Consider the following 25,714-nt stretch of genomic DNA (forward strand, 5'->3'; position numbering starts at 1 on the left):
GAGACATTCAATAAGTGCGCCAAGCGCTTTGCCATTTCCAAACATTTTGTGTCAATCGATGCCAGGCAGAATCTCTGATTGTCATAAGCAGAGAAAGCATTTTAATTGATTCTGCACTCGGAACATAACAGTTTCATTAAAAGTGTCGCATTTGAGCACACTTTGGCCTGAGATCGATTTGATGTGTGTCTGTGCTGGTTTGTTTTTGGGAAGAACGCGTGTCTGGTGAAGTGCAAATAGGCCGCAGGCCTCTTGAAAGCTCTGTTGTAGGCCGTGTGTGCGTGTGTGTATGTGTACACATGTGCGATGGGGAACTGTCTGCATCCACGTGTGAAACAGAGTGAGCAGCTAGTGTCTGATCCAGGCTGACAGTCGGATCGGGAGGCTTCCTGTTGCCATTCAAGGTCAGGTAGAGGGAGCAAAGCAAATAATGTGCCGAGCAAAAAAAAAAGAAAAAAGGCTAAGCATTTAGAGGACATTAGATAATGCTTTCTAGAAATCTCTGCAACTCAAGAGCAAGTCATTCGATTGCATTTGAAATTCAACCTCACTGACTATGTGATGTCTCATCTTTCAAAATGAGCCCTTAAACATTTTTGGTTTAAGGTTTAAGCTCTGATTTGCTTCATACCTTTTTTTTTAATTTTTTTTACATATATAGAAAAATAACAACAGGTATATTTAAACACCTAAACCCCAGGTGCTTTGCTAGAAACGGGAGGCGTATGTGTGAAAGGAGGCAGCAGTGAAACAGGAGTTTTTCTAAATGGAGCTTCTCTCGATGTTTATTTATGATGTGCAGAAAAATGTAAAATAAGGTTTTAGAGCCTTGAAATGATTGAGCTGGCAACCAATCAAAAAGCAGCACACGCATACCAGACGTTTTGTTTATATTAAGAAATAAATTAGCAGGATTTTAACTCTCATTAGCCTTTCGACCATTATTTACACGGAAACAGGACGACATACGCAGGAAATCAAACTTGGAGAAAGAGCAACAACTAATAACCTTCCTGTGTGAAATATATACCAGGAAAAGAGCAGGTGAAGAATTTTCTAGTAGAGTAACTGTCTCAAGGAGAAATAAATCAATGTAAAAAGTTGTCAAGAGTTAAACTGAATGCTAATTATTGTTATTTACACTGATTTACTGCACAGCAGAAATGCATACATTTAGATAACTGTTTGAGACAATCGTAATAACTGTCTCCATTTTCCAGTTATGCAATCATGAGCTACTATGCAATTAACCAACCTGACAACACTATAAAGGTTCGTAAAATTTTAAACTACTATGGCATTTCTGAGATTCAAGTTGTTTAGAGAGCATAGATCCACTTGGGTCTTGATCCCCATTGGACTTAGCCATGAACTCCAGTCTCTGGGACTCAATAATATGGATTTTAAATGAAAAAGTGATGAAAAAGTAAAACAAGCAAAAGAAAAGTTTTCTGTTCCAAGTAAGACATCAACTACTTTTAACCAGCTTGATAGAAATCCAGAAGGATTTGGTCTTTTCAGGTGAAGCAACCAAACCAACATTATATGTGTGTGTGTGGGGGGGGGGTCGTGCGTGCGTGCGTGCGTGCGTGTTTATGTGTGTGTGTGCGTGTGCGTGCGTGTGTGTGTGTGTATGTGTGTGTGCGTGTGTGTGTGTGTGACTGATTTAAAGAGCTATTAATCTTCACAAGTGCAAATCAATATTCCCAGCTGTCACTTTTTCACTTGTGGGATTATTAATGTTTCTGGACAAAAATAGATTCAGATAATAATAGTGCAACAGAAACTCCTTTACATGGATATATTTACTGATTGAATTATGCAGCAAACTGCGCTCAGACATAATTACGGCAAGTTTTAAATGCAGCATGGGATTCATGTTGGTGACTATAGTGCAGTTGTATGTTAGTTCGCTTCTTCTCAATAATGCAAAACTCTGTGCTTCACTCCTCTCAACTAGACTACAGCCTGCAGCAATCAGATGGACAGGATGCGTGTGTGTGTGTGTTCTGGAAAGATAGCATGAATGCGCGTGTGTGAGCCTGCGTGTCTGATGGAGCATGAAGTGCGCATGAGTGTTTTTATGTGCATGCATGCATAAGGATGAGAGGAATTACATAACACTGTCCTAGTTGTGTGTTCTCTCGCTTTCCCTCGTTTTCACCCCTTTCCTCCCAGACTCTCCCTCCTGCCTCTGCTGCCTTCATGCCTCTCTCTTCTACTTCCAGCCGTTCCCTCTCCATCTTTTTTCCAAAGTCTGAGTATGTGTTTGCTCAGTATGTGTGTGCGTGTGCGCGCGTGTGTGGGTGTGTGTGCTGTGGGACCATGCAGGTGCAGACAATGAATTATGCAACTGCATTTGTTGTGTGTGTTAGCAAGCAGAGCTATGTGTCATGAGGACAAAAATACAGGAGATTACTAGAATGAAGAAGATTTCCTTTAGTGTTTAGCTCTGGCGTCTGGGACGACCATAACGGATTTTCTGTTTGGTCAACTATTTTTTAATTCCTTATGTTCTAAGTCATTAGTGCGCAGAAAGAGATAGAGATCGTTTTAGAGTCCATGAGATTTTTACTGAATTTGTTCTGGTACACGGGATACTTTTCTTGTGTTTGTTGGTTAATCTTAACCTTTAAGACTAAAGTGTGAGGATCAAGTTGAAGTCTCAGTAGGCTCCTCATGTTTACATTTGTGGTGGTAGAACAGAACTGAAGTAGACATCTGTCTCTCTATAATGGTAATGGACTGAACTTAGATAGCGACTTTGTAACTTGAATAGTTGCCATACTCACAAACACAATGATTGGGGTTTAGTGCCTTGCCCAGGAGGAAGCTGGCATCGAACCTACAACCTTCTGATCACAAGATGACGACTCTACCTACAGAGCCTTTGTCTGTGTGTCTGTCTGTATGTATGTGTATTTATATTTTTTTTTCCAATTTTCTACTGTATAAATGTATGTAAACAAAAAAATCAAGGCTGACTAAATGGAAGAAATAAAATCAGCTGTATTTACCAAGTTTTTGCACACACACAAGGAATTTGATTTGTAGTGTTTTGTTTTTTAAACAGCTCTGATATAATTTGATCAACTTTGAAAACAAATGATAAATAAATTAAAAAAAACACATTTTTGTAGTAGGAGCTGTTAGAGGTTTGAAGAAATGTGACTATATAAGAAAGTGGAGAATTCTCTGAGTTATTTAATGTGGAGTCACATTCCACATGTTAGCTTATTTTATTGTTAATACGTCGAGTTGAGATTAAAAGATTACTTTATCGTTTCATACTTATATCGTTGTGCACAAAAATACTATGCCACTAAACGTCTCGGGCTCGCCCCTTATTTGCGCTCTCGCGTGTGCGCACGCATTAAGTAGGATAACCCATGAGACAAAGTTGCTGGGATAAACGTCCGCAAAAGCGCTGCAGTCACTCAGTGGAGATTAAAAGGCAGGAAATGTTGCCGGTGATAAACGAACGTGCCTGTGCAGCCGAGCAAATAACCAGAGAAAATGTCAATCTTTGCTTAGAAACAAAGGCAGAGAAAAGCTGCACCACTCAGTAGGCGTGTTTGCTCAGATTTAAGACGGGAGCAAAAGGAGTTGGGAATTACACCCACAGTGCCGTCTGTAGTCGTTTCTTCGAAACGAACGAAGGCAACAAATAAAAAGGGAGTTCCACAAATTTCACCAAGTACCAGCTGGGCGTCGCTGGTAAATATTAATATTTAATAATAATATAAATGCTCACTCGCGCACACGCCGTTGCTTCTCCGAGCGCGCCTTGTGGGCATGTCTGTGTGGACAGACTGTGACAGGAAACGGTTTGTGTGACAGAGCGATGGGAGTGGTGATGTGGAGCAGTCTGATAAAATGATGTCAGTTTCACCTCCTCCAGCTAGGTCACAGCATCCCCCATGAGCCAAAACCAATCTCAATAACTTTCTGTCTTTCTCTCCTTTGGTCTCTCTATGTTTTTTTTCTGCACCTCCATCTTTGTCTTCAGTGTAAGACCCTCGCAGGGATTTGCGACCACATCATCTCTTTGTCGTCGGACTCTCTGGTATCTCAGTCGGCACATCTGGAGGTGGTCCACCTCACCAGCATCATGCCCAGCGAAGGCCTGGTGAGGACAACATTCGGAAATTCACAGACACACACACACACATGCACATGCACACGCACGCCCCACCCCCACACACACAAAAACACACACACAATAAAAACTGCAATAATTTCATTTTAACATTAGAAATAACGGGTGTTTGTGACGTTAATGATGCAGTCATAAATCTAGACTTGCACCGGAAAAACACAAAGTGTTGCCAAGTATTTTGGTCTAGTTTCTAGAGCAAATATTGTAATAATCTGCTTGAAAACTATAGATAACTATTCAGCAAGATAGAGGAGCTTGTTTTAGCTCAATAACTTGTTAATGTCCTAGTTTTATTGACAGATTATTTAACTTCTCTTGATTAGCTACAAGTGAAACTATCTACAAATGGAGCAAATGCTTTTTCATCAATATTAGGGAATTATTGACTTAAAACAATCTTCTGTCTTGCTGAAACGTTTGTTTTTCTTATTTCAAGTGATATAAATGTTAGAGGTATTTGTTCTAGAAACAAATACCTCTAAGATATTTGCTCTAGAAACTACTAGACCAAATATTGGTAAGATTTTGTGTTACAGCTTTCTAGTTTTTTTTTTTTTTTGGCATGTAGGAAATTGTTGGTTCATGTTCATTTAATTGATTTGGTTAATCACATTTTCTAAAAATGTGCGTGCGTGTGTGTGTGTGTGTGTGTGTGTGTGTGTGTGTGTGTGTGTGTGTGTGTGTGTGTGCGCGTGCGTGCGCATGGTTGTTTGTCCTGTGTGTCTCTGTGTTGCCCTGCGACAGACTGGCGACCTGTCCAGGGTGACCCCGCCTCTCGCCCGGAACGTTAGCTGGAGATGGGCACCAGCACCCCTCCCAACCCCACTAAGGGATTAGGGTGTAAAGAAAATGGATGGATGGATGGTGTTTAAAAAACTAAAAGTTGTGTATAGTTTCCATGGTTACATAGGGTAATGTGTTTTCACTTGTTAGTCTCCAAAATCTAAACTAATTCAACATATAATTCATTTACCACTCCTAAGTAAGAGGTGTGGTAAATGGTGTGTGACGATGCACAGAAATGGTGGTTCGGTAATAAGTAATAAGTCATGGAGTTTAAGATTTTCTGCCAATAATTTGACTTTATCCATTTGTTAGAACATTTTAAATCGTTTGCAACTGACTGGAGATTTTGTTTTATTTCCTTTTTTTTTTTTTTTACAATAAATCCACTTGTAAACGCTCAGTATCAAGGCAAACATTTGCAGTGTCAGAGTTGTACCTGAATGCACCATAGACGTACGCCCGCTAGAGAAACAATGCAACATGTCTGCGGCTATAAAGACTCCCATGCTATCTGGGGTTAGCTGAAGGTTTCACACAGCTGGACTTATATGTTATTTTTCCTCCACACCAGAGCTTTCTTGATTAAGTCATTATGTTCAGTCTAGACTTAGCTAAACTGAATTTTCAACTTTTATCGCTGCTGAAAATTGCTGACGTAAAGCTTTGGTTCGGCCAACCTTTCTTCCGCCATTTGCACTGCAAAGAGCCCTGAGTGTCTAGCCGAGGGAATAATAAAGTAAAAACAATAAGTAATAAATCACAGACTTCAGTGATAGGTGATATTCCTCATTTGGCTGTTTGGTGTTGCAGCGAATCCTGCGCAGCGGTTCACCAAGCAAGCTGGGAGCACCTCTGGACGAATCAGCGTCTGTACCTGTGCTTGATGTTGTTCCAACTAGACCGTTTAAGGTGCTACATTCTCTGCTCTCAACCAAATTATCTGAACAGATTATTTAATAATTCTGTTGGCAGCAGCATCTCAGGCGTTAGTGCATCAGAAAGCAGATTTGATTCTGTAAATCCCCTGCATGCGACCCAGGAAAGCTTCTGCAAAATTACATCCAGAGAGCATAACTTCAAATGCAGCTTGTGAGCAGGATCCAGAAACACGGCTGGCAGAGTCCGCTTCATAAACTGCTTTAGATTTGCAACTCGCTGAGAATATGTTTTTTGTACATCAAACGACAGCGTTCAGCACTTCCGCAAAAAAAACAAAAAACAAAAATCAACAACTGATAAATCCATAATATATTGTCAAAACACCAAAGATTAGTTTTGATATTGGTTGCTCTTTCTGACAAGCAGCAGCTTTTGTATTTTTGAAAAGCTGCGTCAGATTGTTATTTCTAAAACTACCACTCCATGCATGTTGAGTCATTACTCAACTTCATTTTTTTGGTTTCGGTTTTTCTACAAAAATGTGCATTGTTTCAAACACATTCTCATTCTCTAGTCTTTTTCTCTTGTTTTCCAGGGGATGTACATCAAGTCGACATACGATGGACTCCACGTCATCACTGGGACTACAGAGAACGTGCGTTTTTACTGTCATAAACATTACGATTTGGAAGCTTGAATCATACTTAGTTTCATATTTCCCCCCTAGGACCACTTCAGTATCAACTAAGTTTGTTGTCTTCTGGTTTCAGTCACCGGCAGATCAGTGCAAGAAGATCCACGCTGGAGACGAGGTGATCCAAGTCAACCACCAGACGGTGGTGAGTCACACAGCTCCAAATGCAAACTGCACTGAAGCACAGAGGATGTACCAGCTCTTCTTCCACAGTGGTCACATCATGCAAACTTTATACTGTGTTCATCAAGGGGCCACATGAGGACAAACTGTTATTTAACTCCATCATCCACTGAAATATCCCGTTCTGTGCTCCTTATTTTAGTGTGTTTAGCTGAAGTAATCTGCATTTTCAAATTTTTTTCACACTACAACCACAAAGATGGAGGTGTTTTATTTGAATTTTAAGTCAACGTCTTCATGTCCCTTGGAGATAAAACGTTTAGCTGCAGATACGGCCACACTTGTTTCTGTGACCATTGTTTCTCAGCCAGTGTTGCACCTTCACACACCGAAATATATCTGGGCGTTCTTCTTTGCAAAAACAGTAGAAACTCAGTCAAACGGGACGGAGAACATTTGTGAACATCAGTTTTCAAGTGTGTCTTGAGAGGACCTCAGGGTTTCAGCTGTTTTGCTATTTTCTGGAACTTTGCTCCAGATTAGAGGAGCACAAACAACAACCCGGTCCTGAGTTTCTTTCAGCCTCAAATATGTTTCCTTCCAGGCTCGTCTCGTGTGCCATTCCTTCCGTCGTTCAGTCAACTACGAAAAGCTTCTGAGCTCTTGCTAAAGGATTCCCACAGCATAATGCTGCCACCAACGTGTTTAATTGTAACGTGTGGAGAAACTTTTGTGTCTTGTCGGTTTTCCCATCTCCTTTAGTTCAACATTGAACGTGATTAATGTCGATCGAGATTGTTTGCTGTACGGATTTTGGTCATACAGTGCAAACTGCACTTTTAATGCCCATTTAGCCCATTTTGGTGCCATGACCATTACAGAGAAATTAGCCTAATAATGCAAATTACAATACATTAATAGCTAGTCCTGTACTAGCTATTAATGATGAATGATAGGTTTATCGCTTCCCCTTAGTTTTTAATGTTTTTAACTCCATGTTTTTAACTTCATCATTTTCAATTGCTTAAATATTATGTCCACAAAATCTACAAAAAAATATTTTTTTCATTTATAATTTACTCTTAAAAAGCAATTCAGCTCCTATTTTAAAAACTGACTTCTGTTCTGATATAATTGGAGTGAATGGGACAGAGTCCCACTCCACCCTTTCTTTGCTCTCTAAGTAAAGGCACATTTGAGAAAATTAGGAATTTGAAAACTTCCTCAACCTGCACGTCTGGTGACCCATCCATGAAAAATTTAATTTGTTAATCGAACAAACAAACAAAACACTAAACAAAAAAGACACAGACTTTGGGAATTTTAACATTTTCCACATTGAGAGTAGCAGTAAAGTTAACCTTAGTTAACCAATAGAGATTGTAATACATGGTTGTCTGAACTCTCAGTTGAACAGTTCTCTGACTTCTCCATAAGATCCCAACAACGTATGATGACAATGGCGGTTGTGCTGTGAAAAAAATGTGCAGAGGTTTAACTTGTGTAAATCCTTTTACTGTATGAACCCCCAAACCCAGTTTCACTTTCTGAACATCATGAGTTTCAATCCCGGTCATCAGATCAGAAGGAACGGGCAGCCATTTTAAACAGAGCAGACTCTTTTGTGAGCGTCACTCATCATGTCCACGAATCATCTGTTCCTGTGTTTATCTGAGATTTCTGAAAAGGAGGGGGAAAAAAAGCTGTAGATGTCTCAAAAGTGAGTTTCCTCCCCCCGTTTCTCTACACTATCCATGATGTTCTCTCGCAACGCTATGCATGCAGGGTTCTGTGCTGAGGCGTTTGATTGACGTGTGATGAAGGTGTGCGTTATCTCCTTCTTCCCCTCCCCTCCTCTTCCTCAGGGTGACAGTGCAGATCGCACCCTGCCAGGCTCACAGCTTCAGCCCTTTATTACTCCCTCGGCTGGGCCCTCACCGCTCTGATCCCTCACTCTGGGGGAGGAGATAAGCATGGAGTGTAGGAGAGAGAGTGTGTGTGTGTGGAGAAACAGGGTTGCAACAGAGCTGGGAGAGTGGGGCGAAAAGGGAGGAGGAAGTAAAGAGCGACCTGGGGAGAGGAGGAGGAGGAAGAACAGATAAAAAGAAACGAAGGGAAGAAGAAGAAGTTAGCAGCTCCAACGTGAGCTCACTGGGAGGAGAGAGGAAAACACGACATCGCGGTTGATAAGTTTATCTAACCAGGCTTCGAATTAAATATGAGATTAGGGTGAATATTGAATGAACAGAATTTCATTACATTAAAGGGTGATTATGCGGGCCCGTCCCATACGTACACAGAGCAAACAACACGGCTTGAGCGTTGCTGTTTAGACTTCACAACGGGACCTTCAGCGCGGCTGAGCTAAACGTGGATTTTGCTCAAGTAGCTCACTAGCTGTTTGAAAAGGCAGCGTAATTATGTGGAGGTAATAGCATCTGGGAAAATAATGAAGACCCCTGGGATTGTAAGAATCTCGTCAGCAGCAGATTATGCTGGTTTCACTTAGCTAGGTGTCCGCCTGTTTGTCTTTGCACTCGGCTTGTTTGACTAAAAGAGCAGCTCTGCAGCCGTCAGATCCAGCTCTGACTGCAAGTCTTCCCCCAGTGTATATAAAAAAAAAGCGCTATAATTTTATTGGTAATATTTTGTGTTTTTGCAGAGTTTGAGTAGCGGCATGTACTATCAGTCTGAGCTCTTGTGAAAACAGCAAATCTTCCCCAATCGCTGCATTGACAATCAGGGAAACGTTCTTTTTCTCATAACTGTTGTCTTTCTTCATCTTTTAAGTATTGAAACTAAAAAAAAAAAACCTCAGGCCACAAAGAGAAACTACTAAACAAGTAGCTGGTGAAGATTTATCACTTTTCAACAAACTCAAGCAACTTATTTTTCCCTGCGATTTTCTGCAGTAATCATTTTTTGTGACTTAGTGCTTAGTGGACGGACATTGGAGTGGATGAAAGCCAGCGCGATATCAGATGACACCCATTTCCCTGACGCTTGGCGGGGGAACCACAACATCTCTAATTTTTAGACTCACATCTCAAACTAAACAGATTCAGTCTTGCCAAACTGTCGGTTTTGGATTAAATAAGACAAAATATAACAATCCGGCTACGACACACAGGTCCTTTTTCTAAATCAGAGCAGATATATTTCTGTACCAGGCAGTGTGTGTGTGTGCGTGTGTAGTGGCCTCTGCAGGCTCTGCCAGTAACTGAGACCAATGTTGCCAATCAATGACCTGATGATTGCTGTGAGCTCTGGAGACGGCCTGGCCTGAGCCACAGGAAAACTCTGCAGTCAGCATTTCTCAGGCGTGCTCCTTTTACCAACTCCCAGCATCTTCGGATTTATACTGACTAAGCCACAATTTATTTCAATATGACACTTACTTTTTGAATAACTTGCTCTTTGTTTTCCCAGCCACACGTGTTCCTGCATTTCTGTCACGATGCACTTTCAGTTTTTAAATTTTTTTTACGTTTGGGGGAGTTTCGGATGCTAATGCGGCTAAAGTCCCAGACAAAAGGCAATTTTATTTGTCGTATAAGTTTTTATACGACTTCTCCTTCTCTGCAGCCAGCAGAGCCTGTTGTGAATTTTCAGGCTAGTTAGCATAGCCACTGATTACAATGGATAAATGGCTATCCTGTAAGGTTGTTTCTCCAACATTAGCACACTGAGGAGAGAGTACATGAGGGTGATTAACAGCGCAAAAACCCTCCTCCAGGCTCCAATTGGTTGTTTTTGGTCAGGAGCGGCACTTTTCTTTAGACAGCAATAGTAGTATAAATTATCTGACTCATAAAAAACTGACACAACATAGTGACAGTTTTAACAAATATGCAAAAATATTTATTTTGCTTTAAGGCCGTGGCTCCAGTAGCTCATGAGACTTAAGAAGGTACCTTTTTAATTTTACCAACATATTTCTTATGAAGAGAGAACTAAAGAATAGGATGATGGCAAGGAGGCGTTACCCCTCATGCAAAAAAAAATATCTAAAAATGGCATAGACATTCTGTTATATGTTAATTTTTTTATATTAAATTTGTTACAAAGTTGAACTTTCTGATTTTTTTGGTGTTAAAAAAAAAAAATGTAAATGTAGATTTGTCAGGCGTATGAACAGCTTTGGGCTCATCTGTGTACGTCTTCCTCAGGTGGGATGGCAGCTGAAGAACCTGGTGAACGCTCTGAGAGAAGACCCGTGCGGAGTCATCCTCACGCTGAAGAAAAGGCCTCAGAACACCCTGAGCTCTACCCCGGCTCTGCTCAGGAACGTACGCTGGAAACCACTGGGCCTGCAGGTGAACACAACACGTTCATGCTTTTCCTTGATTTTACCCTCATTATTCAGAACAATCAGGGGTTTTTTTTGGTTGTTGTTTTCAAAAAGTGGCTCTTTTATGCTTTTATTGTGGCTTCAAGGCTCCTGTTTAGTGCTCCTGGTAGCTAAGCGAGACAATTTTATATCAAATGACACAACAAGACAAAAGCTTGTTCTGTTTTGTTTCAGCTGTACTAAAATATTTGCACTAGATAACTATGTAATAATACTTTGTAGGATTTGTTAGTTTTTGCAATGGACTCAATTTTATTAAGACTGATCTGTGTAATAACAAATATGTTTCAGATTTTTGTTTGGAAAAAAAACAAAACTATGTCTTTGTTTTATTTAACTTTATGATTACTTTTGTCATGGGTGTGTGCTTGTGTTGGACCCAAATGACATTTTGAGTTGATATTGAAGATTTGATATAGAATGGAAGAACAAAAAACAAAACATGGAGAACACAAGGAGCCAGAGAAGAACAAAAATGAACAATTTCCTGGTTCATGTCATTTTTGTTCTTCTCTGGCTCCCTGTGTTCTCTCGGGATTAGGAGGAACCAGCAAGGAGGAACCGAGAACGAGTTTTTATATACTGAACAAGGAACAGACGGCTGATTAGAAACAGGTTGCAGGTGTGAAAAGAGAGAGAGGAAATAACACTAAAGAATAACTCAGAAACATAATTGAACTAGAGTAACAAAGAATAACTACACAAGAAGAAATAAACTAGAATTGCTTAGGAACGACTGAACAAAAGTAAAACATAAACAAGACAGAGGAATACAGAATAAAGAAACCTGGAAACAACTCAGGATCCTATCAACTTTAAGTTGGTCTATTACATGAAATCCCAGTAAGCTACATTGAACGCTTTTAAATAGAAATTATTTCAAAGCTGGGGTCAGCTAAAGATCTGTAGCTTCCCCTCTCTCCAAGGGTGGAGTACATCGGCTGTTGTACAAGCTTTGCAAATCTTCCCCTCATATTGCAGTTTTTACACTTTCTGGTGCACAGAAAAAGAGCTATCCGTGCTGAGTCGGATGGAGGGGTGAGACGAGGGCGAGCCTGACACTGCCTTGATGCTTTGTGAAACGCCGACTGTCTTGTCAGCCTCCCATGTTCTGCGGCTGCTATTTTTAACTTCGCATCAGACCAGTTCATTTACATGCTACTTCCACGCTTTGATCTCTGTTCATCAGAGCACAGCTGCTCTTCTGGGGGGGGTTTTTCGTTTTTTTTGTTGCTTTCAGTTTAAACCCTCACTTTTATTCTGTCTTCCAGGATGTTGTTAGCATAAATACAGCACTGCGTGTGCGACATTTTCTTGAATTTGCCCATCGAGTCAATGTTACAAATGATTCATTCGAACGAGCCAGTTGCCATTTCCATTTTGTTGCCATTTTATCATTGACTCTGCTTGCTCCTCGGTGGTTATTGTTGTATTTGCTGCTGTGTGTGTGGGTGTGTGCGTGTGTGTGTGTGTGTGTGTGTGCGTGTGTGTGTGTGTGTGGAAGAACAGAGGATCAGGGTAATGGCTCCCTGACACACCGTTATGACGCAAACGCGCTGCGAGCGCCCTGATCGGAGCTCGGAGACATCTGCGCGAGGAGAAAAAGAAAGGAGCGTTTTAGATTTTGTTCTCTCTCAGAAAAGACTTGAGCTTTTAATAATTCATAAGCAACAACAAGCAGCTTCACTGGCTCTGAAACAAGAGCCACTACTCAGCAAATACTGGAGATAATTTACTGAATCCAAAATATCTTGCTAAACAGCTTGTTTCAGAGCAGATTTGTGTGTGTGTTCGTGTGTTCATGGCAGACGGTCTAACATGGCCATGGCTACACGTGTGTGTTTAAGTGTGTTTCTGTTCACACTTTGTGCATGTATACGTGCAGAGGGATGTTTTCCAGTTTTTGTTGTTTTTTTTTTTATTTCGATCGCTCCTTTGAGACACAAAAGAACTGGGTCGTTCTCTGTATACTCATTCCGTCGGATTCTCCCTCCCATGCTCCCAAAAACAAAAACACACAACCGAAAAACACATGTGCATTTTAAGCCCGGTTCTGGAGAGCATCCTGCACGTCTGGGGAAATTTCAGCAGAAAACATGGCAAACGTTCAAATGGATTAAATCTAAGTCTGCGAAAGGAAACAAATTATCTCTGCACAATATCATGTGAATTTAGCTCACTGATTTTTTTTTCTTTACATCAAATGGTGGCAGAAATCTCTCTCTCTTTCTCTCTCTCTCTCTCTCTCTCTTTCTCTCTCTCTGTGTGTACATTTGCATGTTGGGTAGGATTGGCTAAGAGCAATTTAATATTCCATCATTATTACAGCGGTGCTTTGTTTTTTAATGATTACAGGTAAAGAAAGGGAGAATTGCTGTGATGCTACATGCACCACTGCCGCCTCTAAGCCTCCGTGCTCAGAGTCATTTCATGTTATCAAAAGCCTCATCAACATCCACATCACACCACACTAAATCGATTACTCACATGGCACCCATTGTGTGTGATCCTGCTTTGCTCAAATCCCTCACAGACTCATAAGTCGTCACTGTGGGTAAACACCTGCTATTTTAGGCGCTGAATGCATTAGCGCTTGTTGCACTTTGATAATTGCAGCAAGCCAAGTCTTCTGGCCTATTTTGGGGTGTCTGACTAATGTCCACAACTTCGTCATCCATGGCATCACTTCGAAGATGAAAGCACGTTTGTCATATATTCTGTAAAGTTGATGTAAATTAAAACGCCCTGTTATAAATTGAAGTGACACGTTTATGATGAAGTAAGCGCCAGAATGGCGGGTGAGGCGTTCAAGGGTTCTGTCTGTTTTGCGTAAGGAACCCTGAAACCCTTTGATTAAAACTTGTTATGGCAGAATTGCCTATTTGTTATTGTTGCTGTTAAATTTTGCAGCTCATTAAGCCAACTTTAAAATTTGACAAAAATAACCAAAGTAATTTAAAAAAACTTTTTCAAATTGTGTGGAAAAGTAGAAGTGAAAGTAGAATCTCTTCCAACTCAGCATAATTCTTTGAAAATATGGCTGCCCTCTTGTTAAATCATGAGTTTTATGAGGCACACACAGTTCTAATTATAGTAAGAAATCACTTGAAATAGAACTTGACAATCGGAGGTGACTAATATATCTAAAGAAAAGAAAAACACACACACACATCATGTCATGTTCTAAAGAAATTCAAGAACAGATGAGAAAACCTTACAGAGCCATTTTTAAGATTGGGACTCCAAAAAATATGCGTCCTGGCTTATTTTGTTTCTCTTTATTTCTCTTGTGAGAGAGTGTGTGTCTGCATGGTTGTTTGTTTTGTTTCTGCGGGTGTTTTCACGCCTGATAGTCCGGTAGACTTGGTTTGATTGGGGACCAAATTGACATTTGTTACATTCAGTTGGTGTAATTTGCTTTCACACTGCACTGTGTTGGGCTGCACAGTGGCGCAGTTGGTAGAGCTGTTGCCTTGCAGCAAGAAGGTTCTGGGTTAGATTCCTGGCCCCGGTCTTTCTGCATGGAGTTTGCATGTTCTCCCTGTGCATGCGTGGGTTTTCTCCGGGTACTCCGGTTTCCTCCCACAGTCCAAAAATTGCCCCTAGGTGTGAGTGTGTGTGTGCATGGTTGTGTGTCTCTGTGTTGCCCTGCGACAGACTGGCGACCTGTCCAGGGTGTACCCCACCTCTTGCCCGGAACGCTAGCTGGAGATAGGCACCAGCACCCGTCCCGACCCCACTGAGGGCCAAGGGTGTAAGAAAATGGATGGATGGACTGCACTGTCAAATGAACAGAGCCTGTTCCTCTCCTCACCTGCGGTGGCGCTTTACCCAGAACCACTAAAATAAAAGACACAAGAACCTCTGAAGATGACACAGAGCGCAACTTCCTTCTTCACAAAATGTAAACAAAAATGGAGTAGCATCAGATTTTAGCTCTTTTTAGCTCTTTGGCAAAAGACCACGAGCCATTTCTCCCGCTAGCGTTCAACTCTCACATTTGTTTTGGTTGTATTTACCCAGAATGCCTTGTGGTTTCCAGTCTGCTTGCATCCACATATGCGTCCGAACCGTGCCATAGTTCACTTCACTTAAACTGTGACCTACGTTTAGGCAGACCAGAGTTAACTTTTATGGTCCGAATCAGTTTTATTCCGCATTCACACCTCCCAAAACGAACCGGACTTTGTCAGCAAATGGACCAGAGTTCGATTAAAACAATCTTAACTGTGAGTGCACCCTCAATCCCCACTTAACCGGGTATGAGTATAAATAACAGCCCATTGGTAACCCTGTGATGGATCTAAAACATGCGTCGGATGGATTATTTTCTCACCTGAGAAAATATTCAAAACAAAATAAATATGTAAGGAGGCAGAGACCTTTTCACAGCGCTGAATAATTGAATCTCACTTCCTCTTTGTTTTTAAACATTTTAAGATTTTACACTTTCAAAATGATCGAATGCAACATTAAAGCATCCGCATGTATTTCAGTGCATCCGCCTGCATGTGCAGATGCAGTAGCATTAGACAGAGGAGAGGTTTTAGCAGTCGATTTTTTTTTTTTTTTTTGCCAGCTTAAAGTGAGCACGGCAGGGGGTGAAGTGCTTTAAGTGCTGTTTGAACAGACTGGAAGTTCACCTGCTGTGGTAGTCTCATCTGGCTGTACTGCTATCCCTTCAGCTCCCTTTACCCATGCAGAGACTAGTGGGTTGTAATCACTAAATTACTGTTTTCTCCAGTCACCACACTGCAAAGCTATCCCCGTTCCCTCTGTCTCGGATTGACTCTTGTTTTTTTTCTCTCTTTTATTGCCCTATTTTACTCCCCCCAACCCTCTAACTTTGGTCTCTTTCCATCTCGTCTTCATTATTTTTGCCAAAGCCGCCTTACTGTAAGCCGCCTTCAGTAGAGGAAGACTACGCGGGTGAAGGAGGGAGACCGAGGCTTGGGGATAGGGGCTGTGAAGGGGAGCGGAGATACAGAGAGAGAGAGAGTGGAAAGTTTGGAATATGAAATGAATTTGATTAATGCAGTGCTGATGAAATAATGAGACAGTGGGCTTCCTTAATGAGAGCGCTGCCTGCTCGCCGTCGCTCTGTTTTCTTCCGTGCCTATTTGTTCATTCCGTCCACGTCGTCTCCCTAAAACGTTGGCCAAATCTTCCAACATACAGCATGAACTCCTCTTCCTTCGGGTGAAATTGATAACGTTCGTTGCAGCGGCTTGCTCCGAAAATCGAAATTTGTTCCTATGGCAGCCGAGGCGAGGTATCCTTTCCTCACAGAGACGCCGATGACAAATAAATCTAAGTGTCCTTGAGTGGAGCAGAGACGGGAGACAACAATAACTCTGCCGCGTCTTCTCCTTGCTTTGTAGTTCACAATAGTGGGAGGGGAGGAGAGGGGTTTGAAAGAGGGGGTAGAGGGGAGGGAATTAAAGAAAGGCTTGAAAACAGGAAAAATGAGTGGAGTGTAGGAGAACAGGGGTTGTCATGGGAACAGACATGGAGAACCCGACGAGAGTGAAGAGACTTCAGACAAAATGACAGAAAATGAAGCGATTAAGCAGGCTTTAAAGGCTGGTTTAAGTAAACGTCTCGCAGATGTGTCCGCACTCGATGAGGAGCGATTGCTGCAAATTCACTGACATTTGATGGAATCAGCTGGAAAAAAGAAACTTTTCACAGATTGGAATAATAAACTGAACTTAACAGCAATAAATACGGACAGTCAGTCCAATCTGTCCAGATCGGATGGACTTCATTCTTAATTTTTCGTATAGAAAAGATGCTAGAAAGTCTTTCCCTCTGTTTTTTCTTTTTAGCCCATCCCTACCAGTCCCACCAGCACGTCCCCCACACCCGGCGGAACCCTGGGCATGTCCAAAATGGACGCCCCCAGCATGCAGGACGTCTACATCCTCTCTCCCGTCTCTGGACTCTACAGCACCAGGTCAGGGCACGCGCGTGGGAAAGGTTGCGATGACGGCCATTATCCTGATTATTCCGACACCGCCGATGACGAGGTGAGGCGACACTGATGACATTTATGGTGACAGCTCCGCTCTCTGCAGGGAGGAGATGGGCCTCATGTCGTGCGACGACATTGGTCGCTACAGCGTAGGCTCCCAGTCTGGGTCCAAGGGCTCGGAGGCCGTCAGCTACTACCTGGACCAGGACAGCGGTCAGTACTTTTCTCTGCTGGAGGGCGACGGACCCGCTGGGACGGACTACGACCGGGGCCGCAATACGGGCGTGCGACGGAGGGACAAAACACCTACGCATGGTAAGGCGCGCCGCAAGAGCCCGCAGTGAAACGGGAGCAACAGCAGCTCCGGTCCGATCAGCCGACTTGCATGTCCACCTCCACCTCCACCAGGTCTCCCGTCTTTTCTTTCCACCATCTCTCTTCCTCACTCGCCTCATCGCTGTGCTCGCTCGTGTCCTCGTCTGGCATACGCGCAAACACAGACAAACTCACGCGCCTTAAGCAGCCAGGTCGTATAAGACGCTCCAGCTCCCCTGTCTGCTCCACCACCTGTGCCCACCTTTTTCCCTCGACGCCCTCCGAAGCGAGCTGCAGCGTCAAGGGACCACGACACCACGTGAGGTGCAAGGCAAGCGTCATGAAACCCAGCAGTCCAGTCCAGTTCCTTCATAAACAGACACACGCCCATACAGAGGCTGCCATCAAGGCCCAGATGAGATGTGTGACCTGCAGTGGTGGAGAAAGTACTCAAAAAATTTACTTAAGTAAAAGTACAAATACACAGACAAAAATGTACTTAAGTAAAAGTCAAAGTACCACATTAACATTTTACTTAAGTAAAAGTAAAAAAGTACTGGCTTTTAAAAATACTTAAGTATTAAAAATAAAAGTACTTGCTGAATGCATTGCCTAATCACTAATATCATTAAGTGTACCAATCGTATTTAATTTTAATACATCAGTAATGTGCCATTTTAATGAACAATGCCACAGATAAAGCATGTTTTTATTGAGTTTATTCTGTAACATAGTTTAGACTTAGATATGTGATTCTATGAATCATAATTTCAGGGATGGAAACATCTCGTCTCCTGTCCTAACATAACATGAACTTCACTTTTTTTGCCACACATTTATTTTGAAAGAAATCCAACAGGCAGAGGAGGACCTGGAACCAAGGAGCCTCGTAGCAGAGTTGTAGTCTAGACCACCGAACCCAAGACCAAATCAAAACCATGCTACATGACAATAAAATTAAGTGCACCTATCAAAACTGCTTCTCAAATTGATCTGAAAGATTCACTTTCCCATAAAAACACCTAGATATTAAATACTTAGAGCTGAAATAAATTTAACCAGTGACAATTCAAACTCTTCTTCAATCGGTTTTGCTTTCATCTCTGTGCCACAATACACAGAGGTCTCCTGCCACCCCTAAAAAATAACGCCCTGGGCGGTTGCCCATATTGCCAATGTCAGAAATAATAATTGTCTGCACCATTAAACATAGCAATTAACAACGCTCAACTATGAACACTGTCCAAGGCCCAATAAGCAAGAAGTAACCAAGCAGGAGGAGCACCGTGACTGTTCTCAGTCACGGTGCTCCTCCTGTGGCAGCTCCTGCAGACGTGGCAGGAGCTGCAACGTCTGCCACCATGACAGGTGACGAAAACAAAGAGCAATGAGCATGCTCTGCGTTCTTACGTTGTTTTATTTATTTACCAATTAAATATAAAGATATTTTAATGAAATAAAATAGCTACTGCAGTGTACGCAGAGCATTACAAGAACAAAAAACGGCTCTCAGTGAGGCTTCAGTACTATAGGACTTAGTCAAGATCCGTCCAGAAGAATCGGATCGTCCATGAATGTCATATCACTATATTGCACTTTGGTCACAGCGTTGTCCCATATATGCAACACCTCAGTCAACACCTCCACACAGTAATTCAGTGCATGAGTGACAACTTTTTTTCATCGAAGATGCAACATGTGTGTCAGTACAGCTAGCTTTGCTAGCATCACGTCCACAGCGCTTACCTTTCTTTAAGCTTCCCTTCCAAGTGACGTTAAAAGTTGGACGAAGTCCCCACCGTTTGTGAAAGCGAAGCGCTGCTGATTTTACATGTCGCCATATCTTATGATTTATGCAGCTATTATATTACTGACTCTCAGAGAAAACCACTGCGCATGTCTTGGAGCTCCGCGTGCGAGTAAAGGTGGAGCCGATGGGTGACAACAGACACTAAGTCACGTTATTACTTGGATTTTACGGCGCCGCCTTAAATCCCTGAACTTCACATTTTAACGGACAAAAAGAGCAACGAGACTTGGATGTAACGAGTAACGCGACACTTTTGTAGAAATGTAGTGAAGTAGAAAGTACAGATACTTACTGTAAAATGTAGTGGAGTAAAAGTAGAAAGTATCCATTATTAAATCTACTTAAGTAAAGTACAGATACACGAAAACTGTACTTAAGTACAGTAACGAAGTACTTGTACTTCGTTACTTCCCACCACTGGTGACCTGAACCCTGGCTAGTAAACTGGATTGGATCCAGCCAGAAAACTGTTCTAATATAAAATGAATTCATTGTTATCTATAAGGAAGAAGTTATAATCCTTTAGGAAAAGGTAATGCCTCAAGATGAGCATAAAAAGCCGTAGTGCTGGTGAGAAGCTTGCATACCTTTATCACGGATATTAATGTTTTACCGATTAAGGGATTTAAAAGTTACATTTGATACATATGATACAAAAAAAACAAGGTTTAAGATTTTTAAGAATTGGAAACAGCCTGGCACACTCCTGACTAAACGATACACCGCTCTTTTTTCCTCCAAATTCATTAGAGTTGATTTAATGTTTCCTGGCACATACATGCTTTTAAGCACAGTCCTTACATTGTCCGTGTGGTTGAGGTCAGGAACGTTCCAGTTGCTTTAACGCCAGGCTTGCTCATCTAGCCTAGAAGATTTTATGTGTGTTTTCGACGTCCGAGTGTCTTAGTGCTGAGTTAAGGGGAAGTTGAATAATTTAGACGTAGTCCTCCTTCTGCATAATTCTTCCTGCTTTGTGCCATGAAAGCCCTGTAGCATGATGCTTCTACCACCATGCTTCACTCTTGGTACAGTGTTATTTGAATTACAAGCCTCACGATTAGCACTTGCAACTAAAGTCGCAGCTCAATCTTTACATTCTGACCATAATACATTTGGCTAGTTCATGTGCCTTCAAAGCACCGTTCACAGTTATTGGATTCCTAATAAAACATCTTAAAAGCATCTATTTTGTGCAGAGACTTGTTGATCCAAGTCTCTGCACATTAAGACTGGAAATCATCCAGTCTTGTTTGCCTCATTTCCAAGAACTTTAATCTATTAAATTAGCTTTCTGAGTGTGGGTATAGAAAAAATTACCAGAACAGCAATTTTCTCATGATGATCAGAATAGATTTACTATAGTTGAATATTATTTTTTTTCCCCCCTTTTCTATATAATTTTGAGGCGCTGCTAGGTGAAATGTGCCTCTATGTCTCATTATTCTTTCTTAAAAAAACAGAAGCTTCAGAAATAAGATATAAAATGAAAAGGCTTTAATGTTTTTTTTTTCATCCCTCAACCGTCATTAGGACCCTGGTGTCCTCATGGACCCTTCAGATCACATGTCAGTACTGTGGGGGTGATAGTTAAGGGGTTAAATTCTTTTATTATTTTAAGAATAGTAAAATAAAAATTGGATTTTTCAAAAGTTTTCAGTGTGAAATTAGTGACACCGTCAAAAATGAGTCAATTTTAATCTAGCTTTCAAATAAATGTAGGTCATCGTATGTCCATTTACAAAAAAAATAAATCAGCCTAACACAAGTTACTATGACTGGACAATTGAGTTTTTTTTGTGTCAGAATCACTCCAAAAATAACTCTGGGGCTTCAGATGAAGCTCGGGTTGAAGTGGTCCTTCACGAGTCCCGCCCCACCTGCACACACCCTCTCTTTGTCTCACCCGTCCACCCCCCCCAGCTGTCTCCCACACTGTCTCTCAGTCAGACTCTCTGATTGCTGATTGGTGCTTCCAGGTGATCTCAGACCTGTTTCCATGCCTCCTGAATATAACTGGATGGCCGAAGCCAAGGAACCCAGCATGGGCAAGAGAGGGAGCAGAGGTACACACGAACACACACATGCATACGCACGATTACACACACACACACACACGCACACACAGAAAGGGAAGGAAAAACACAGCGCTTCACGGCGCTGATGCTGCCGGGTCAAAGTGGTGCCACGCGTTGCTCCATGCTCAGCTCAGTGCATCTCAGCTCATCGTCTGGTTTGTCCATGGTGCTTTGGTTGTGTGAGGATACATATCAAACCTGGTATGTATCTCTGAGAGCGACTATTGGACATAAATGCAAGGAAATTGCATTCATGCAGCGGCTTGGGAAAGGAGAACGTGACCGATTCTGAGCAGCCTTGCTACTTTGGTGGCGAGGTTCGATCTATATTCAGCGGAGGATCCTCCGCTCTACCTTCAGAAAGTCTATGAATATTATTAAAGTACAGTCCTAATGTACGAGGCTGGCCTTTCTTCCCCTCCTCCGCCTCCTTTTTGTCTCTTTCCGGATGTTCATTTTGAAACTCAGGGACGGTAAACAAATGAGTTGAGGAGTTTTTATCTGTGCCTGAGCAGAATCAAAGCTCGGGTCACAGGCGAGATTTAGCAATAGAGCCCTGCGTATCAACATAATCACTACAGACAGATTATAGATGTCTGTCCCCCAACTATGATCCCATATCAGCTCTGACTGCTCTGAGGCACTTTCATGCCTTTCCGTTGGGTTTTTATCTGCATTCAGGCTCAGCTGTTCTTACTCTGTGCCTTCCCCTGGACTCCAAGATGTTATCTCCTCCCTCCTAAGATTTCTCCTCCGTCTTATCCGTTGTTCTGACCCGAACCGGCATCTAACGTCCACGCAAACACTTGTCCTCTCATCTCCCACAGATTCGGACAACTCGCTGCTGCGGTATCTCAGCGACGACAAGATCCTGGTGATCGAGGAGGAGCCCGAGGGTCCGGGCAGAGAGAGCCGGCGGGATTCCACCAGACGCTCGCGCCGCAAGAGCCGCAATCCCAGCAGCCCCAGTTTTCCGATCAGCCCCTCCATGCTTTCCTCCACCTTGCGACTTGACCAACCGCCTGATCCTCTCCCGGTACGTACAGAGACTCGGGAAATCTTTCAGTACTGCAATCTGGCTCGGAAATTTATTTACACTCCCTACATTTGTTTTTTCCACTTTTTGTTTCATTAAAAACAAATTTAACATATTTATTGAAGTTTTTGTTTTATTTTTCTGCATTTTCATGTGATAAACCAACAAAGCTGCATATAAATGTAAAGTTGAAAGAGCATGATTGATGGTTTTCATTTAATCTGCATTCTGATGTTTAGAGTAAGTGCTGAACAGGGCCGTCTCTTTCCTGTTCTTTGTTACAATATGTAAAGCTTGGTGGTCAGATTGGATGGAGACGGATGAGAGCAAATGTTTTCACTCCTAATAGGATTTATTTTTTGAAGTTGTAACCTGATTTTGCTTTAATGCAGACCTTGTGGTGTGCTAACGTCCTGTCAATGCGCCACAATCACCAAAATCAAAGTACTTGCAGGCCACAGTTTTTTTTTTTAAATGGTAAAATAATATTTTTGAGTTTTTTTTTACTTGCACTTTAAGGAAACAAAGTAGTCTGATTTTGTATCTGTAAATAATTATATATCCAAAGCTGTTTATCTCAGTAAAACAAACAAAAAAAGATTTTCCTAAGTTTTTTTGAGCTGATTGTTTTCTGTGTAGCAGGTCTTGAAATGTTTTTGTCTACTCTCTACAAAAGCGCGAGATATGGGTCACTCTTTGTTCAAAATATTTTCCGTTTTTATTCATTTTTAATGAACGTGTACATCTAAGTCTGCTGTTGTGCAAATGTCACTGGAGGTTTATGGTGGCAATTTTAATAAAAAAAAAAAGAAAAAGCCACCAAAGTTTATTAAAGACAAATATTTTGTGTTTGTGCATAATTTCATTTTTAAAACAACTTAAAATTTCAGTAGATGTACATCATTGTGGGTTTACAGCGCTCCACGGTTCTTTCCATTTTTGGATAATGGATTGACCAGAACTCTGTGAAATGTTCAAATCTTGCGATGGATTTTTTTTCACCGATAAAAATTTGAAGCTTGTTTCTGCAACTACAACAATCATAACTTTGATACTTCAGCAACCATACAGTGCAAAATACTTTCTGTTCACCAATTAACCAAAGCAGCACTGACACTTACTGATTGACTTTATTAATTTCCAAGAGAGCTGACGTCTCGCCCTCTGTCCTGTTGCACAGACTGACCTCTCTGGTTCAGCTCAGAATCATGAACTCGTGTAATTACTGCAGAGAGATTCAAACATCACTACAGTGCGATGTGAGCTTTATGCTGCTGGAGCTTAAAAGCTGGAAGAATGGGTAGATAGCAATGGTAATCCCAGTTACATAACATAACTGGCCTGGAAAATATGGCTACTGAAGTGGCTGAAGGATAAAAGATTTATGAACTGAACAAACTTTTATCTTTAAAATGAATGTGGGTTCATCAGAGTTGGGCCATAAACAACATGAGCAGAGTTGGGTAGTAACTAGTTACATTTACTCGACTAACTTTTTTGACAAAAATTACTTTCAGGAGCATTTCTACTACGCTGCACTTTTTACTTTGTCTTGGGTAATTTTATTATGAATTATTTCTAATGATACTTTAGTTAGTAAAATTTCTGGATTTTCTACCCACTGAATGAAAAACAAACACATTTTAACCAGAAATTCACCAGAAAACACACCTGCAGTTTTTGTTTAAGTTTCCTAAGTTTTTTATTGAAAGAAACTGATTTGGAAAAAAATTATTTTGCCGATTTAGTTATTTTTTTGTTACTTATTTAAATTATTGTCATTTCCGTCTTTGAAATACCAAAATTTCTACTTATCTTTATATTTTGGTCTGCCTGACGAGGTACTTTTTAAATATTAAATGATTGATAATTTGATCAGTTTCTCAGTACTTGAGTAGACATTTTACCAAATACTTTTTTACTCTTGAGTAATTTCTTGGACAGATACTTTTACTTGAGTAAAAGCATGTTGAAGTAGTGCTATTCTTACTTGAGTACAATTTTTCTGGTTACTCTACACGCCTCCGGGGTTCATTACTGAAAAAAAAACTCAGTGAGAGATCTGTGTTGCTGTGAAAGCACTGTAGCACAGCTGATTGCCACAGGAAGTTAGAAAAAGTAGCTTATAGATTTATAGCGCTCATCTATTATATTTTGTATTATTATTTGTTGTTAAAGGTTTGGTATCCCTGAGGTAAAAATATGAACATTTCAATGATGCTTACTGGTTAGAGCAGGAATCTCCCAGTCCTTAGCCACTGTCCTCCAGCATTTAGATGCATCCCTGCGCTGAAATGTGAATCAAATGTTTGAATTACCTCCACTTCATGCCCTCAGGTTTGACAAAAGCCTGGTAGTAAGTGAATTCTTTGATTCAGGTGCTCTGAAGAGAGAGAATAGAGCTCCAGCTTCAAAAAATTGAGTTAATTTGTAACGTAATCGAATGAAGGTCGTCAAACTTAATTTATTTGTGTTTAACGAGACAACTTAATGAACTGAATACATTTACTTGGATAAGCTTAATTTGATTACTTGCAATAAATTAATCAGGGCTGGCCCGAGGTTTTATGGGGCCTTGAGTAGAATATGATTTCGGGGCCCCTCTCACTGCAGCGCTGTCATTAGCGGCGCTTCAATTCAGATTTAGTGGAATCTGGGAGAGGAGGCCAAGTTTAACAGGTCGAGCTAAAAAGCAATCACTGATAATTGGTTATTATTTGCTGAGATGTATCTGTGGACAAACCAAACACAAAGATTTGACTCATAGCATCAGATTGTTGCTATGGTAACACAATAATCAAACTATGAGGATTTATTTTTCTGCACTTTTGCAAAGTAAACTAATTAATTGAAAATCTTTTACTTTATCTAAGCTGAAACTGTTGAAAAAATAATAATGTTCTTGATCTGAATAAGTGAATTTTAAAATTGTAGGTCTGGATTTAAAAAAAAGTGTCAAGTATATTTTTGGATAGACCCTAATAAGTTGATTATTTTATGTCCCTATTATGTATTTGTTTATCGCAGCCCCAGGGAGTTATAATAAACATCCTACTACCTATATAGTGCAAAAGTACATAAATTATATTTATAAAAAATCATATAATTTTTTATAAATATCTGTACCACTGAAGCAAAGTGGTACAGAAGCTCGTTCTCCATCTTATATATTATATTTTGTTCTATAAAGTATTGAAGGTCAATACTGAATCTAAAGACGCCACAGATTTTCAGTTTGTTGTGTTTTTATTTTTGTAATCACGTCCTCTCCAATTCAAACTGGACTCCTCTACCAGAGCTTGAGGTCATCTCAGTTTTTCCCAGGGCTGCTCAGAGAGCTCAGAGATTGCTCCTGGAATCTGCTGCAGCTTCCAGGTCTAAGGTCAAAGTCCACAGAAAGACCACCCCCAGCTGTAAGGCTGTGACTCTTCACAAATTCTCTGCTTCCTCTTACAGCCCTGGGTTATACTTTGTGAGCTTTTAGCGTTCTTTGCTCTTCACGTTTTCTGTTT

At 41.1% G+C, this 25,714-nt stretch overlaps 1 protein-coding gene across 3 annotated transcripts in view; it reads left to right on the plus strand.

Moving 5' to 3' along the window:
• LOC103470921 (connector enhancer of kinase suppressor of ras 2) overlaps positions 1–25,714 on the plus strand; it is a 76,653-nt gene that overhangs the window by 31,982 nt on the left and 18,957 nt on the right. For 2 of the 3 annotated variants that reach the window (XM_008419639.3, XM_008419641.3), the window contains exons 6-13: positions 4,010–4,129; positions 6,420–6,479; positions 6,595–6,663; positions 10,811–10,957; positions 16,821–16,948; positions 17,070–17,281; positions 21,068–21,154; positions 21,994–22,202. In XM_008419639.3, coding sequence (XP_008417861.2) covers positions 4,010–4,129; positions 6,420–6,479; positions 6,595–6,663; positions 10,811–10,957; positions 16,821–16,948; positions 17,070–17,281; positions 21,068–21,154; positions 21,994–22,202 — 1,032 coding nt within the window. The remainder of the gene's footprint in view (positions 1–4,009; positions 4,130–6,419; positions 6,480–6,594; positions 6,664–10,810; positions 10,958–16,820; positions 16,949–17,069; positions 17,282–21,067; positions 21,155–21,993; positions 22,203–25,714) is intronic. The other variant, XM_081611716.1, reaches the window with a different exon arrangement.

This window comes from Poecilia reticulata, chromosome 10, assembly GCF_904066995.2.
Source record: "Poecilia reticulata chromosome 10, P_reticulata-male-v2, whole genome shotgun sequence".
Classification (NCBI taxonomy): Eukaryota; Metazoa; Chordata; class Actinopteri; order Cyprinodontiformes; family Poeciliidae; genus Poecilia; species Poecilia reticulata.